Source organism: Macadamia integrifolia, chromosome 14 (genome assembly GCF_013358625.1).
Source record: "Macadamia integrifolia cultivar HAES 741 chromosome 14, SCU_Mint_v3, whole genome shotgun sequence".
NCBI lineage: Eukaryota > Viridiplantae > Streptophyta > Magnoliopsida > Proteales > Proteaceae > Macadamia > Macadamia integrifolia.
In genome coordinates, this window is record NC_056570.1 from 23,249,428 (window position 1) to 23,266,972 (window position 17,545).

Here is a 17,545-nt window from a genome sequence, read left to right on the forward strand (position 1 = left end):
TTTTTTTGATAGAAGTTGAGTTGTGTAGGCCATTCTATGTATAAGTTGTAACTATCAACTAAATTTGCATGTTTTACATAAGGTAAGAGTGTAAGGAAAAGGAACTATCAGAAACAACTAATTTTGTTGAAAATCAACTGTACCAACAAACAAATGGAACTTTAAATGACTCATGGACAGTGTTACCCATGGAACAAATAAACTATAGATGTTGACACAGATGATATATTGAACTATAGATGGGGAATTGGATCAGGATCGTTTTCGGTTGATATGATCTGATATTGATCTGGATCGTATGAATCGACTTGGATTAGACAGATTTACCCCTTATTTTTCTTTAAAAAAAAAAATTTACCCTTTTTACTCTCAATCCATGCAGTGATGCCGGTATGGGATTTGCCCAATTCCTTAAACAATTAGTTGCGGTGAAATGCATGCAACATATTAAACAGAGCAATTTCATGAATGTGTTGATAATTTTATAGGAAAAAAAAACCCTACCAACTTCCGTGGTTCTATACCCAGATACAGGCAGGTGCAAAAAAGACAGTCCCCCCCCCCCCACCTTGATGCCTCTGCACGACATTTCATTGCTCTACGGTGACACAATGGCCACACAAATAGATAGATAAGTTCATTTGCCCTATTTTATATCATCATCATCATCATCAAATCTTTATGACTAGAGTTGACCTCAAGTGCATTTAGGCCTGGTCCATAAAAATGGGATATAGCTTTAAGAAGTAAAAAATTTTTGGGATCCAATCTAGAGCTATATGACTTGGGGAAAAAGCTGGGCACATTATTGGGGTCCCCACTTCTCTCTCTCTCCTTTGGAAATGACCCCTATCACTCCCATCCTACTCCCCCATTGGTGCATGCTACTAGCTTGCAGCAAGTGGACATCGTGCCCAACTCTCTCCCATAACTTGGATAGATGTACAATTTACGATTTTATATCATAGCTTACCAATTAAACAAGATTTTAATCATTGTTATTATTATTTTGTACCAAAAACAATCATGATTACTATTATCAAAAGGACCAAGTTTTTCTGAACCCACAATGTTCCTTAAACCGTAGGGCATCAGAAGGTAAAAAATTTAGCTAATACCTGGGTTGTAACTCCTTGTTGACAGTCAAAGAAATGAAATAATTCACTTCCTCCTATGGTTCACAAATACCCTTGTAGATTATAATATTTTCCAAAATATCCTTTTAGATTCCATTTCTTTTGACTACCACATGGGTTATAGTAGCTACAACCCGGCAACAGCTAAATTTCATCCAAAAAGGAGTGTACAATAATGAGGGCAGATTAAGTGGGGAATGATGGGGGTCATATTTGGACCATTCCATCCTTCAGCCCCCGACTTAGGAAAACTTTTTCCTTATCAAAATGGCCTTAACCTCAAACCTAGAATGGTTGTCTGCATCTGTTGTAGGTTTACCAATATTTCGTCATTACCAAACCATTTATATGACAGTTTGGAAAATTTTAAAGGCCAAAGATGAACTCGGTTTAAATAGTCAAAAAAGACATGAATGCTCATTTGTTAGGAGAGGCAGCAGTGGCTTTGAGGTTCCCTCTCCCCCTTCCCCTCCCCCTCCCCGTCCCCGTCCCCGTCCCCGTCCCCGTCCCCCTCCCCCTCCCCTTATTTTCAGAAGAGTGGTTATTCTCTATAGTGAGTGCGGTGGTGCGGTGAGCATCAGATGGCTGAGAGCATCTGGGCACATGCCCCAAGGTCCTCTTAGCCATCCAATGCTCACCGCACCTTCGCACTCACTGCATAGGATGTTTTTGCATTTTCAGGATTCCATAATACCCCCCCCTCAAACATACACGGGGTAGGAGAGAACCCTGCTCTTAGAAAATTATATAAATTAAGAATCAAAAAAATAACATTTCCAAAGAGTCCTCATCGAAATACCCATGTTACTTAGTCCTCCTAGCTTGCTTTCCTGATCTTATCCAACACACCCATATAAAACCTATCATGTTTAATAATGTCTACAGGAGAAAATTAATTATTTTAACAGATTGCATAAATCAAAATTGAAAATTAAAAAAATTAATTCCATGGAAACCTATGGTCTTCCTTCTTGACCAACGAATTTATTCTCTCTTGATAATCTGTTTGTGTGTGTGTACGCACTTCTAGGCATCAGTGTGCCAAGAAATATATATATATATATATATATATTAAAATGAGTGAAAGACTTGAAAGGGTATAAAACAAAAACAATACAAAATGCCCTTAAACCAGGCTCAGTTTCACTATTTGCCACTTAAGAGTACATGAGTTATTTAGTACAGGTTATAAAGTATCCCACATACATATCAATAGACATCAAATTTCTAAAATTTGTTAGTCATTGAGCTCAATCTACATGGATTAACTGTTTATTTCTATTATTTTCGTCTAATTCAATTTTAAATTAATTGTTAATATTAAAAAGTGTACCTAGTCTAGGAGTCTCCCGCCATTGCAGGGTTTGGAGAAGATGATAATATTCACAGCTTTACCCCTACTTCATGGAGAAACGATTTCCTAACACGAATCAATGACTACTTGGTCACAATTATGGATTTGTACGAAATTTAGAATGGCAAGTAAGGAAGGTAGACACCCATTGATACTCACAATCTGTTTCTTCCCCATAACCGAAATAGACAACCGGAATCATTTAAGCATATCCTTTTAGGGTTTTTTAATGGGATAGACTTTTCAACAAGGAAGTTTAAGGCTTCAAGACTCTTCAACTAAAAACAAGGCTAGGTCTTTTTTTCTTTTGGTAAACTGAACAAGGCTAGGTCCCATGCCTTTTAATTATAAGGTGGCTACAATTCAAGCCTCTGACTACTAAAAGTCTCAATAACTAAAATTTATATAGAGTTCTTGAGTGTGATGCGGGTCTTGGAAGCTTTCAAGCTCTAGACTTGACCGTGGTGTTGGTCTAGCTTGGACGTGTTTTAAGCTCCAGGGCCAACCTCTCCCTATATAAGAAGCCCAGTTGATTCTGGTATAGTATATCCAATAACCCTTAGCTTCTTCTATTTATCTCCTCCATCATGGCTACATTTTCTTCAACTGGAAAATGCCCTATTGTTGGGGCCACAATGCTACTTCTCTTTGGGCTGCTAATGGCGTGGCTAGACACAACAGGTCTCTCTCTCTCTCTCTCTCTCTCTCTCTCTCGCTCGCTCGCTCTTTGCTATAATCATATCAAACTAATTTTGGGTTAATCTATGCAGGGGCACAAACTGGTGTTTGTTATGGAATGGATGGCAACAATTTACCATCTCAACAAGAAGTTGTGGATCTATACAAATCCCAAAACATCCAAAGGATGAGACTTTATGCTCCAAACCAAGCAGCTCTCCAAGCCCTCGGCGGCTCCAACATTGAACTCATATTGGGTGTCCCAAATGATGCACTTCAAGGCATAGCAGGCAGCACTTCCACTGCAAGTGACTGGGTGCAGACAAATGTGGTAGCCTATTCGTCTACTGTAAAATTCCGGTACATCGCCGTCGGCAATGAAGTCAGTCCTTTAAATGGCAATTCTCAATATGTAAACTACGTTCTCACCGCCATGCAAAACATTCACAGTGCAATTTCAGCAGCTGGCTTACAAATCACAGTGACCACAGCTGTTGAAACTGGACTCCTTGGAACCTCCTACCCTCCATCCCAAGGTGCATTCAGCTCAGATGTGAGTTCATATATAGACCCAATTATATCTTTCCTTTCCGGAAACGGGGCACCACTACTAGCAAATGTGTATCCTTACTTCAGTTACAAGGATAACACAGGTTCCATCTCTCTTTCCTATGCCCTCTTTACATCCACATCAGTTGTGGTGACAGATCAATACAGTAACCTTGGATACAAAAACCTGTTTGATGCCATGGTCGATGCTCTCTACTCTGCTCTGGACAAGGCAGGTGGTTCCAGTGTTGGAATTGTTGTATCGGAGACCGGTTGGCCAACTGCAGGAGGTACCTCAACAACAGCAGAAAATGCACAGACTTACAACAACAATCTGATTCAACATGTGAAGAATGGAACACCGATGAAGTCTGGGGCTTTGGAGACTTATATCTTTGCCATGTTTGATGAGAACCAAAAGACTGGAGGAGGGGAAGAGAATTACTGGGGAATATTCAGTGCAGATAAACAAGCCAAATACCAAATCAGCTTCTCCTAAATGTGTTAAAAGAGAGAGAAGTGGTCCTCTAGACTATGTTTTTTCCATCTTAAATAAAACAGAGAGATACCCATATCCTTAATAAAAGTTTCGCGGCCTATGCTAAAATAATTTGGTCTCAAAGGGGTCAGCTCTGAATTTATGTATTAAGTTTAATAAATAAAAGTCTGATTATTTCATAAACCACTATTGTATTAGCTCTATTCTTGTTTTCTTCTTTCAAATGGGCTGGGTATGGGCCGTATGGCATGTATCCCAACATGATGGATTACAAAATATGCCTGAAATCCTAAAACAGCCTTTTTATTAGTATTTTTTTTTTTTTTTTTTTAAAGGAGTGAATAGTTTGGAAATCTGATAGATGGATACATGGAAGAGTTCCCTCTTAAAAAAATTAAACCTGATCCACACTTGTAGATTAAGTTTGGGGGTGGGTTCATTTGTTACAAACCCTTACCTTCAGAAACCCAATATTTTCCAATCCAGTGAAGCAGTGGATTGGGCACATCAATGGATAACTTCACGAGATCTATTACCACCCTAAAGTATATAAATGATAATTAAATGAATACATGCTGGTTCATGAAGGATTAAACCATAGAATAAACAACACTTAGCCTATTAAAATATACCAACAACCAGGCCAAAGCCAAGGTCCAAGCCCTGGCCCAGGCCAGGCCCATCCCTAACCTTCTTTGTGTAGGCCAGGAAGGGCATGTGTACACCATCTTTTCTTTTTGGTAGAAATTTGACACACCATCAATGCCCTATAAAAAGGGTAAAGCTCTGAATTTTGACTCTGATATTCCTATCCTGACTACTTCTTGGGCCGTGAAGTGGCGGCAGCAGCAACCCTTGGCCCAGCTAGCCCGGATAATGTTTGAGCCATTAGGCTTGCTTCTGCCTTCTGGTGGGCTTTTGTTTTTCCTACCCTTTCAAATGGGCTGGTATGGGCCGTATGGCGTGTGTCCCAATATGATGGATTCGTTTTCCCATTGGATCTAGCTGAAACCACCCAACTCATGGCGTTGCCTTATTAACTATAAACATGACTCACATCCTAAGATAAGCCTTTTTGTTAGGAAAAAAGGGTTAATGGTAATCCTAGTTAGAAAGATTTCTATCATTATTTTTTTTTTCTCTCTTAATATGGACTTGGCAATCTAATCCATGGATAAAGAGTTCCCTCTTAACAAAACCTGACCCCACTAGTAAATTAAAAAGGTGGGGGGATTCATTTACTATAAAATCCCATACGAACCTTTACCAAAACCCCATAGAATAGGAGGAAGATTGCAGAAGCAGGATATATCGCAAGAGTGAGTTTGGGTGAGCTGGGGGTTGGAGGGGTAGGCCGATAGGGGAAGTAAGAGTGAGAGAGGAAAGGGATAGTTCATAGAGGAGGCAATGGAGGGAAAGGCAAAGTTGCAGGATTTGTAAGGTGGGTGGGGATGGATGCAAAGGGCGTAGAGGAGCAGGGGAAGGGGAGGGGTGAAATTTGCAGGGTGAGTGAGGGTGATCGTGGGATTGCAGTAGGTGTGGGTTGAGGGCACGGTCAAAAGTGGAGGGGGATGGACAATCATAGAGGATGGTTCGTTGCGTTTTAGGGAGGAAGAAAAAAGAGAAAAAATGGACGGTGAGAACCTATCAATAGGGTAATAGGAGGGATAATTTGGCCATTTCAAAAAACAGGGGAAAAGAAGAAGAATTCACTTTTTGGAGGGGTGAATCAGAGGTAGAACTCTAGATATGAAAGTTTGAGTAAATAAAGTGTATGTTTAGGAGAGAGAAAATTTCCCTAAAATGTAGTAAGGCATTCTTGGAGAACTAGATATCTACAAGTTGTGATTAAATAATTTTGTAACCGTAGTAATGATGTTAGTGCATCACCAAGCTAGGGTGTCAAAGGTACCAGTGAAACTAGACTGTACTACCTTGAACCGAAATGAACCAAACCAAAGTTTATTGGATCAGCTTTTAATTGGGACATTGTGAAACAGGTTGAAAATTGGATCACACTAACCAATGATGGAAAACAGGATCAAAATCAAATTCAAATCGATAACAAATTGATGATAGAAATCGAATCCAAGCCAAAAACGAATCTTTCCTTATTGGTTTCATTTTGGATCATCCATTCTCATATTGAAACCAATAAAATTGGACCGATCTCAAACCTAATCGACCGATTGAAACCCCTAGCATTATGGTAGAATTGCCAAAAACTCAACTCGATACTATATTATTACAATAAAAGAGTGGGGTGTGGAGGAAGCATGGACTTGATTAATTTTGGTTCGAGAAACTTGACATGTCATTAAAAAAAAAACGTTGGAGTTGAGAACTTGCATCCTGGAGGTCTTGATTTCAAGGCTCTCATTCTTCATCTAGTCCCACGACTCCCACCCCTTTAATCCCCTATGTTTGTAGCCAAAGAAAAAAGTAGGGATCTATGTTCTAACTCATGTTAACATCCAGGACATGCTCAAATCATCCAAAACACACGGTTTGGAAGAGTGTTGAGTATACTGCCAGCTTTTGGTAGACTAGTGCTATGCTACAATGATATAGGCTAGTTGGACATAAGAGGGCAAAGGGTCTTTTTCAAAGGAAAAGAGAGAGAATGACACATGCCAGCACCTGGCGCCTCCCCAGCCTTCTTGGACTTCCCAGCGAAGAACCATCACAATTTAACTTCCACCAATCCACCATCGGCAACAGCCATAATACTTCCATCACTCCCCTCACCCTTGCCTTGGCACCACCATTTTCAGCCTACTACACCAGTGATAATCCAATCTTGATTTGATTCTATCACTCCTCCCTGGACCACGCCATTTAATCTCTTCAATAATAGACAAAAGACCTGTCTATATAACCGGTTTACTCCCATAAACCTCCTCGAGTTCCTCTCCATCCATACATAGCATGGAATGAGAACTAGCCCAACCATCCACATCTGACATAGACCAATTCCGTTGGATTTTTGGGACCACCAGTTAATATGCTCTGAAAAACCTGCCCACTACTTTGGCCAAGGAATTCCAAAAACCTCTGCAAACACACTCCAGATAAAAATAGCGCCCTCACACTCCAAAAACAAATGTGAAATTGACTCTTCTGCCTTTCTGTAGATTTCGCACCTGGAAGGCAGGAAAACCCCTTTCCTTTTTACCTTATCATCACAAGACAACTTGCCATACATTAGCCTCCATCCAAAAACCGACTGACAAGGCAACAAATCAGAACCCCACACCATCTTTGCCCAACCCACCTTAGGTCTTCCACTTCATAATGCCTCCCAAGCAGACCTTGTGGTGAAAGAGCCTAAAGAAGATAAAGACCAACAGCATCTATCTTACTGATCTAACGACAGTGGGATGCTATTAATTTCCATGAAGATGCGTTTCAAAAAATCAGAAGATACCCAAGGGAAGTTTCACTGACCGTCCATCACAAAATCAACAACCCTGCATGTGTTCTGAAAAAATCAAAACTGAGGTAGAGGAGATAACTTCGCAATTGATTGGGGGCCCAACCATCTATCTTGCCAAAACAAAATATCCTCACCATTCCCCACCATCCAACGCTCATTAAAAGTAACAAAATTCCACATCTTTGTTATACCTTTAAACACTGAAGAAGATTTATACCCCACCTTGAGCCTTCCCCCCTTGTCCATAAACCTCGCTTGCAAGAACTTACTAAATGTCGTCTCCTCGTGCTTCATCTGCCACACTAGCTTACTAAGACACGCACACATCGCTCATTCTTCTTCTAATTCCTAAGCCCCCTTCAGCCTTAGGCATACAAACCTCCTCCCATTTCACTATTATTTTCTTAACCGTGACAATCTCCTCTGACCACAAAAAGTTTCTCAACCAACACTCCACTGATTTAACCATAGATTCAGGCCACCAATAAATTGAAAAATTATGAATTGGCATACCTGAGACTAGGGGTGTCAACGGTCCGGGTCGGTGCGGTTTCGGTCCGGTTCCACCGGTTTTGGTGTGAGTTTGGAAGTGACCGAAACCGACCCAATAAGGATTTATCGGTTTCGGTCCGGTGTCGGTTTCGGTGCGGTTTGGGTTCGGGTTGGTACCGGTTTGGATCGGTTTTTTAAACCGGTATGAAGCCATTAGGAAACAACCAAATGATGAATTGTTGAACTTCGATTTCTTAAATCGATTTGTAACTGGGTTGGTTTTGATTTTTGGTCTAGTTTGAATTCGATTTTCCATACAAATGTATACAAAACTATTCAAATTTTAATTTTTTTAATGAATTTTGGAGTGTTTCGGTTTCTTACCGGTTTGGTTTCGGTTTCGGTCCGGGTTTTGAGCCGGTTTCGGTTTGGTTTCGGGTTCATCCGGTTTTCGGTGCGGTTCGGTTTGGTTTTGGGGTTACAATACTTGAAACCGAACCGAACCAATAAGGCTTCGGTTCGGTTCGGTCCGGGTTGTTATCGGTTCGGTCCGGCCGGTTTTACCGGTTCGGTTTAGGAATTGACACCCCTACCTGAGACCACAGAACGAATCAGCTCCACATGCCTTGCCATAGACAACAGTTTGCCCCTCCATCCCTGCAAGCAAGCCTTAATCTTATCCATCAAAGGGAGAATCCTTTCCTTCGTGACTGAACCTTTAAATATCTCTACCCCAAGATACCTCGTAGGTAGAGTACAGATAGGAATTCCAAGCAACTCAGCAATAAACCTCTTCCTGTGAGGAGCGACCTTACCAAAAAATACCATACTCTTTTCCAAGTTAACTTTCTAACTGGAGAATTGTTGGTATTTCTGTAGAAAATCTCTTAAACATCTGACATACTTGGCAGCAGCATTCATGAAAATAAATACGTCATCAGCAAAAAGCAGATGACTAGGAACAATAGCACCTCTTGGCCTAGGGAGCGAATTCATCATCCCCTCTTCAGCAAACCCTTCAGTCCCCTACACAACACTTCCTCTACAAGAATAAAGAGCATAGGGGAAATGGGATCCCCTTGACTCAAACCACGTTCCACACCAAAAAAACCCCACCGGCCCTCCATTCAACAACACTGAGATTCTAGTAGGCACTAAAATCTCATGAAGCTAGCCCAACCACACTTCTAAGAAGCCAAACACTAAGTCTCTGCTAATTCTGAACCCCATAGCTCATCCATAGCTATTGTAGAAATCATACGACTCTTCTTATTAATTAAATAACATCCCAACCCAAGATTCACTCTCAAGATCTACACCTTGCCTAGCTTGAGGGAATAAACTAGCATTCTCCATTATTCAACGATTTGGTGTACTTTGCTAACCAATGACACCTACAATAAAACACTAAAATATGAAACATATCTGATATTGGAATGCAAGATGCAAAGAGAAAGTAAAGAAATAAATGAGAAGAAGAGCTCCTTTGAGTAAAGAAAACCATCAACTGGACATACTGGGTCTGTATCTACTGTGGATGGTCTATTAGAACCTCCATGCATGCTATTGAGTGGTCCAAGTGAAAATTACAACTTACCATCAACTGGTAGATCTGATTTAGAAAACTTAGCCAGAATATGGTGTGAGGTGTGAATCTGGTTAGTGTTTAGAAAGGTATCACATTTCTCCCAAATTAGCCCATTCTCTCTCTCTTTGCATGATCTAGAGACCTTTACAGATTTTCACCTGGTTTCAACATCCTTGAGTTGAGTTCAGACACATTCATCATTGTGAACTGATTCCATAATTTGTATTCCATAATAACTTTTAACTACTAGATTGGATCCTTCAAAATCTTTAAATTTATGCTGAAGAACCAGAGAAACTAACTCTTTTAACCACCTACCCATCTAACTAAGTAAGCCTCCTACAGAAAAATTCACATACTAGACAAACCAAACAAAATCCAGCATACATTACAAAAGTATACTTAACTAACAGAAATTCTAGTTGAAGTTACTTTTCATGTTATACATGTCTGAGTCAGAAGGGTTTTGAGAGGCTAACCATTGGAAGAAAGAATGAGTACAGTGGCAACTGGGGTATTCCCCCTGGGAAACCCTGTGGTAATTGGTGATTCGGATTCGAGAACGGTGGAGGACACCAGTGGTGCTAGGAACTTTGGTTTGAAGTGCTGGATATCTGACCCATTCCTTCTAGGGGAACCCCATCTTCTCCCTTCCGGTGCCTTGTTTGAAACCCCTACTGGGGTGTCCTCCAACTAATCAGGATGACCAACATAATAGGGAAGTGGATTTTACTCCAATTACCCACCATGCTACAAATCAGATTTTGACTCCACGTATGAAAGGCCTCTATCATTAGTTGGAAATTCAAGGTTGGTAGAAAAGGCTCTTGAAACCATGTTTGGACGGTTTAGTGAGTGCTCTCACCTAGGCGCTAACCTGGTGGAGTCTTCTTATGAGAATTCCACCCATGTGGTGGGCCCCACCTATGGAGATGGGAATATTGAGATTTTGCTTGAAGTGGATGGTGGGTGTAACTCACATGAGCTGCATGAGGCTTAGGAGTTGCGTAGTCAGCATTCTACTCCAAATGTTGCATGCAGAAACAATGGTTGAACTGTGGTTTTGCACTACGACTTAGAAAATCAAGCGGCCATGGACTCGAACGAGGGTTTTATTGAGGTGAGGAGTAACAGTCCATCCCCTCCGCGAAACACTATTGTCCTGCGCAGAAGTGTGCGGGTTCAGGAATTGGTGATGGTGGATCGGTCTCTGCAGGGATGGGGGTCCTCCCAACCTAGTTCATCTTCTTCTTCCTAATTTTATGAATATTTTTTTCTGGAATGTTAAAGGTGTGCTGAATAGTAGAGTAAAAGCTTCATTGAGGTCTTTGATTACTTCTATTAACCCTATGGTGGTGTGCATTGCTAAACCTAAGGTGGGTCCTGAGAAGTGTCCTAAGAAATTCTTTACCTCCATGGGTTTTTCTTCGAATCTTATTGTGAACTCAAGAGTGGATATGGTGCCTAATTTATGGGTTTTGTGGAAGTTGGGTGTTTCGACTCCAGTGATGGTTAGTGCTTCTTCCCAACACTTGGCTCTTTCTCTGGAGCTTCATGGTTCTAAATTCTTATTCTCTGTGATTCATGCTAGTAGTTTCAAAATTGAGAGAAGGCAGCTTTGGTATGATTTGTGTGTGGTGGGAGCCAATATTGGCGATTTTAATGCCTTCTTGTATTCTCATGAGAAATGTGGGCCTGGAAGGTTTAGCCTTAGCTCGGCTAGGGAATTTGTTGCGATGATGGACACTGCCTCGTTAATGTGCCTCCCATCTTCTAGCTGTAAATTTACATGGTCTAACAATCATCGTATTGGGAATGTTAGAGCTATTTTGGATCAGAGTATGGGCAACGATGATTGGTTTAACCTGTTTCCTGGGTGCTCGCAGAGGGTGGTTGCTAATAGCTACTCTGATCACTGCCCTGTGGTGGTGTTTTGTGAAGGTAGTCCTCATCTATCCAACGTTCCTTTTCGAATGCAGAGGTTTTGGGCTGATCAAGAAGACTTTCTAAGATATGTTCAATCTTCTTGGGAGGTGTCTGTGTATGATACTCAAATGTATGTGGTTGCAATAAAATTAAAGCGATTGAAGCTCCATTTGAAATCTTGGGCTAAGGAGAAATTTCCAAATGCAGATGTGGAGGTGAACAAGACTAAGGTGATTCTAGAGGAGGTGGGTGCTAACATTGAAGAAAATGGAATTTTCTGAGTCTTGTTTCAATGCGGAAACAACTACAAAAAAGAATTATGAGTCTGCCTTGCTCCTACAGGAAAAGGTATGGGCTGAAAAGTCGCGTATGAAGTGGCATCAGTGTGGTGACCGAAATACAAAATTTTTTCATACTATGACTAAAGTTAAAAGGGGAAGAAATCAGATAAAGGAAGTTCTTGATAATACAGGCAACACTCTCTCTGATCCTGTTGAGATAGGGCAATTTATTGTGTCCCACTTTGAAAATTTTCCTTTTCTTGATTGTATCCCTATGATCATCACTATGGAGGATAATTTTCTTTCTTCTTCTCCATTTGATGAGGAGATTAAGGCTGCAGTCTTTGATCTTGGCCCATCTAGCGCTCCAAGTCCAAATGGTTTTCCTAGATCCTTCTTCCGCAGATGTTGGCATATTATAGGACATGAGGTATATTTGGCTGTTCAAAACTTTTTTTCTGAGGGCGCCATCACCAAAGGGGTCAACTCCAATTTCTTACTCTTATTCCAAAGGTGACAGGTGCCACGAGGGTGAGCCAATTCCATCCTATTTGTCTTGGAAATTTTTTCTTTAAAACTATTCCTAAGATTTTGGCTATGCACCTTTCTTCTCTGCTCCCTCGGCTAATTTCTGATGAGCAAGGGGGCATTCCAGAGAGGAAAGGTGGTCCCTTCTAATATTTGTTTGACGTCAGAATTAGCCAATATCATGCACGCTAAGGCTTTTGGAGGAGGCTTAGCGCTAAAGTTAGATGTTCAAAAGGTGTATGACACACTAGATTGGACTTTTTTATTTGATGTTATGCTCAAGTTTGGATTTTTCCAAATCCTCATTGATCACATTCATCAGATTATGCTTTCTACTTGTCTTTCGGTGTTGATTAATGGGGGGCCAATTGGTTTTTTCGGTGTGGAGCGTGGTCTTCACTAGGGTGATCCGTTATCTCCCATTCTGTGAGTGAGGGACCAAATTCTCCTATCCGGTTGAGGAACAGAAGGGATGGGAAACTTCCTAATATTTGAACAGATCTCTTACAGGGCTAAAGAATGAACCTGAGGCAACTCCCACTTGCCTTCAACAATGAAATCTGCCATTTTAGCATCAAGGGTTTGGAGCTGATTGAGGCTGATGGACTCTATAACTATTTTCTCGGAAAGCCACTTATCCGACCAAAAAGAAATTTCTAAGCCAGTTCCAACAACCCATCGCTCCTATGTTTCAACATAGCTCAAAAGTTTCCTAATCCCAGAAAAAATGGAAGAGCTGACATAGAACTTTTTAGGGGTACCTGATGAGGAAAGGAGCCTTCCTCTCAAGAAGGAGGCTGCTATCGACTTATCATTCTTGATATACCAGGCTAACTTTGCGAGCATTGTCATATTGATATCTTTCAATCTGCGAATGCCCAAGCCACCCTCTTCTTTAGGATTGCAAACATACATCCACTTCACAGTGATAGCTCTAGAAGATTCTGCTTCCCCACTCCAGATGAAGTTTCTAATCCATTTTTCCATAAGAGAAATGGAAGACACTGGCCATAAATACACTGCAAAATTATGAATAGGAATGCTGCACATCACAGATTTAACCAACTCAACCCTTCCACCCATAGACAACAATCTCCCTTTCCAACCAGCCAGGCGCGCTTTACATTTGTCAATAAGCGATAAGATCACATCTCTCTTCACTCTACCTTTAAAAATTTCAACTCACAAATTCTGAGTTGGGAATTTACATTCTGGAATTCCGATAATCTCTTTGATGCGGTGCTTCCTTAACACAAGAATCTTGCCCAAGAAGAGCATGTTCTTCTCCATACTGACAATCTGACCAGAGTAGCCTTGATACTTGTCCAAAAAATTCTTCAGGTGTTTCACCCCGCTCAAATTTGCATTAATAAAGATAAAAATATAGTCAGCATAAAGCAAATGCAAAGGAGTGGAAATATTTCTAGGGCCAGACAAATCAGGCAACTTTTTAGTTTGCTTTGTATGGGAGGGGATTCGGTTGAGAGCGATGTGTATCCCATGGCATAGTTTTGTTTGGGCTAAGGGTCTCTCCCCACATGCTTCTCTATTTGGTTGGTGAGTGATGCATGGAAGGATTCCAATTGATGAAAAAGTATTGTTCTGTGTTGTTTCAATGGCTTCTAGATGCTTGTTGTGCCATGAAGAATCGGAATCTATGGACCATATTTTTTTATTTTGTTGATTTTCAATCATAGTATGGTCTGATCTCCTTCAGGTTTTTTAGCTAAATTGGTTGGGATTTCCCTCCATCCAAGAACTATTTTCTTGGTGGAAAAGAAAGTCTCTCTCTTCTCCTTTGAAGCAAATCTAGTCTGCATCTCTCATATTTGGCCTCCATCAGATTTGGCTGGAAAGGAACGTAGAAGATATGATTCTAGTGGTAGGCCTCCTGGCCTAGTGACAAAAGCAATCTTTTTTACAGGGGTTTGTCTATATTTCTCCAGTGCTGGTTAAGAATATAAAAGAGCTGCAGCTAACGTCCTCCATTTGCCTTACTAGAGTGAGGCCCAGACAGAAGAGAATACAAGAATTGTTTTGGGAGCATCCTCAAGAGGGGTGTTTCAAAATAAACATTAATAGATGCTAATTGGGAAACCCGGGCTACGTAGGTGTGGGGGGAATAATCCGAAACCACAAGGGTTATACTATGACATGCTTTACCTCCTTTGTTGGAATTGTTTCTAACTTTGATGCAGAATTTGCTGCCTTCTTTGAGGCAACTCGTAGTGCCAAGGCTCTGAATTTGAATTGGATTGAGGTTGAAGGCGATTCACAAGTTGTTGTGTGGTGCATTGTGAAGGGTTTAATTCCATGGAATCAAAGGCAAGTGTGGTTTTCTTGTTTGGAATTTTTAAATAGCATCCAATGGAGTATGACTCACTACAACTGGGAAGTCAACGTAGTTGCAGATGGCCTTGCGAAACATGCTGTCGTGACTAGATCCTTTGTGGAATAGGACTCTGGTCCTAGATTTTCTACAAATGATATTGAATGGGATGTAATGGAAAAGCCTAGGTTCTGGTTCTCGTGAATGTTAAGCTTCTTTTGAGGATGTAGCTTTATTTATTTAGTCTTAATTCTCTCTCTGCTGATGGCTATGCCGAAGGTGGATTTAGGTCTTAAGTTTGTTCAGTTTTGTCTATTTGGACTTCTTTGTATTATTCTCATTCTTTTTAATACGCTCTTTTCTGACTGTAAGCAAAAAAAAAAGGGACAAGGACTCTGCCATGAATACAAGAAATGACAAACTATAACTTAGAAACATACACTCATGCAGCAGAGGAATGTAAGGAAAAAAAAAACCTACACTCGGGTCTAGCACTAACACACATTCAAACTAGAGAACATACATTTCCCTTAATAAGAGAACACACATCAAACCAGAGAACATACATTTCCCTAAATAAGAGAACATACATTCAAACCAGAGAACATACACCCTAAGCAATTACAAACACACACAAACACACACACACACGCACACGCACACCCACACACACACACATATATATATATATATATAGAGAGAGAGAGAGGGATGAGAACAAAGAAGAAAGGTAAACTCTTCTTCACCTCTCACTGAAAAGGGTAAATCTCTGCAAACAAAGAGAAGAAATCACCTGAAATCTTCAAGAAGAGAGACATATGTTAGAGAGAGAGAGAGAGAGAGAGAGAGGAATCGGAATTCGTTTCAAGGTTTACATGTAACAAATGCTAGAGTTTTTTTTATGAGCTTTGAAGAAGAAGGGCCGATGACTCCTACCCCTGACTACTCCATCCACCGAAGAACACTCAAATCGAATGATTGTAGCTTCCCCACCTAAGTCAATTTTAGGGAGAGAGAGAGAGAGGCAACCTAGGTTCGCTAGGTGAAAAGTGGGGAGAGATCTGTTTTAGCGTTTTCAAAATGAAAGGGGGTCTTGATCGGGGGATGATGGATCAAGAGGGATTTGGACTAGGTTTGCAGAGTTCAATCTGCCAAAAGCTTCAGCTCTCTCTCTCTCTCTCTCTCTCTCTCTCTCTTTATATATATATCTTAGTCGTTCATGTTAGCAACTCCATGTGTTGCAAGCTGAAGGTGGAATTGCAACTAATTGCACAATGGGTGAATTGGAAAGGATCTAGATCCATAAAAAGGGGTGAGACCAGAGAGAGAGAGAGAGATGGAAGCGCTCCTAGACAGAGTTCATTTGGTTGGACCAGTATCATGCTATGACAGAAAGATCAAGTCTAGCATAGTTATTTACCCATAAGGGTGTCAATATTGAACCCAAACCGTTATGGCCAACCCAAACTGCCAAAAAAATCCCAGACCAAGCCGAACTGAGCCCTTAATGGATTGGTTTCGGATTAAGGTAATTAAGAATTATCGGTTTCGATTTGGATCGGGCTAGCCCAATGGGCCCTTGATGGGACCGACCGATCAACTCGATAATTAGTTAAAACCCTATTTGACACCCTATATACAACTATATAACCTTCTCTTTGGAGTTGCAACCGTTTGTCAGTCAATAATTACTATATTTTTCATTCTTTAGTCCAAGTCCAACACTCTTAGCGGCTGAAAGCTTGGCATTTGTGCAACTATGCTTGCATCCTCTTTCTCCTTAGTCTTCCTCTCACGTAGTGACGTTGACCCAACATAATTCTAGTATACAGTTTCTATCTTCTGTTGCTTCTTCTTCGATTAAGCCTTTAGCATTTTTATCCTGTCTTGTAGTAAGATGTGGTGGCCTCTAGTAGTAATTATCCCATTTCAGTTATGGGCAGAGTGGAACAAAAGAAGATATGATAATCAATCCAGATCTGTAAGCTATTTAATGCAATACATTATGAAGGATATATGTGATTTCTCCTCTATAATTCCAATTCATATCAGTTCCATCCCGGATCTTCTTCTCTCTAAGAAGCTAAAGGTAAGGACTATAAGACCAAAAGCAGATCAGATCATGGAGCTAACTTGGAGTGCACCACCATCAGGATATTATAAGCTCAATATTGATGGATGTTCCTTGGGAAATCCAGGTTGCTCAAGAGCAGGCGGTATCATTAGAAATGAAAATGGAAGAAATTGGGGTTGCTATACAATATGGAAAGGTATTAAGACCAACTTCATGGCAGAGTTTTGCAGCATTTTTCCATAGTCTCAACATATCTGCAGCCAAAGGAGTGACAAAATTATGGATTGAAAGTGATTCCCAAGTAGTGGTGACTTATATAAGAAATCAAGTCATTCATTGGTGGTATCAGCAACAGTGGTGGTCTTACAAAGGATACTTGGATAATATTTCATGGATGATCTCTCATAGCCACAGAGAAATAAACACGATGGCTAACAAGTTGGCAAAGCATGCAGCTGCATCAAGAACTTCAACTATCTAGGATATGGCTCCTACATTCATCACTTTTGATCTAGAGTGGGATTCCCAGCATAGGCCAAGATTTCATTTCATGTAATTTCTTAGTTTATTTAGTTTTGAATTTTTATTCTAGTGATGGCTATGCCAAAGGTGGAATAGAGATCTAAAGGCTCTATTGTAAGCTATTACTTTTTTTTTTTTTTTTAAATATACTTT

At 40.5% G+C, this 17,545-nt stretch overlaps 1 protein-coding gene across 1 annotated transcript; it reads left to right on the forward strand.

Annotated features, from left to right (window-relative positions):
* The first annotated feature begins 2,895 nt into the window (after positions 1 to 2,895).
* On the forward strand, positions 2,896 to 4,313 carry LOC122061400 (glucan endo-1,3-beta-glucosidase-like). Its single transcript, XM_042624648.1, has 2 exons — positions 2,896 to 3,171; positions 3,261 to 4,313. The coding sequence occupies exons 1-2, from the start codon at positions 3,078 to 3,080 to the stop codon at positions 4,214 to 4,216; spliced, it is 1,050 nt and encodes a 349-aa protein (XP_042480582.1). The 5' UTR covers positions 2,896 to 3,077; the 3' UTR covers positions 4,217 to 4,313.
* Positions 4,314 to 17,545: the final 13,232 nt, after the last annotated feature.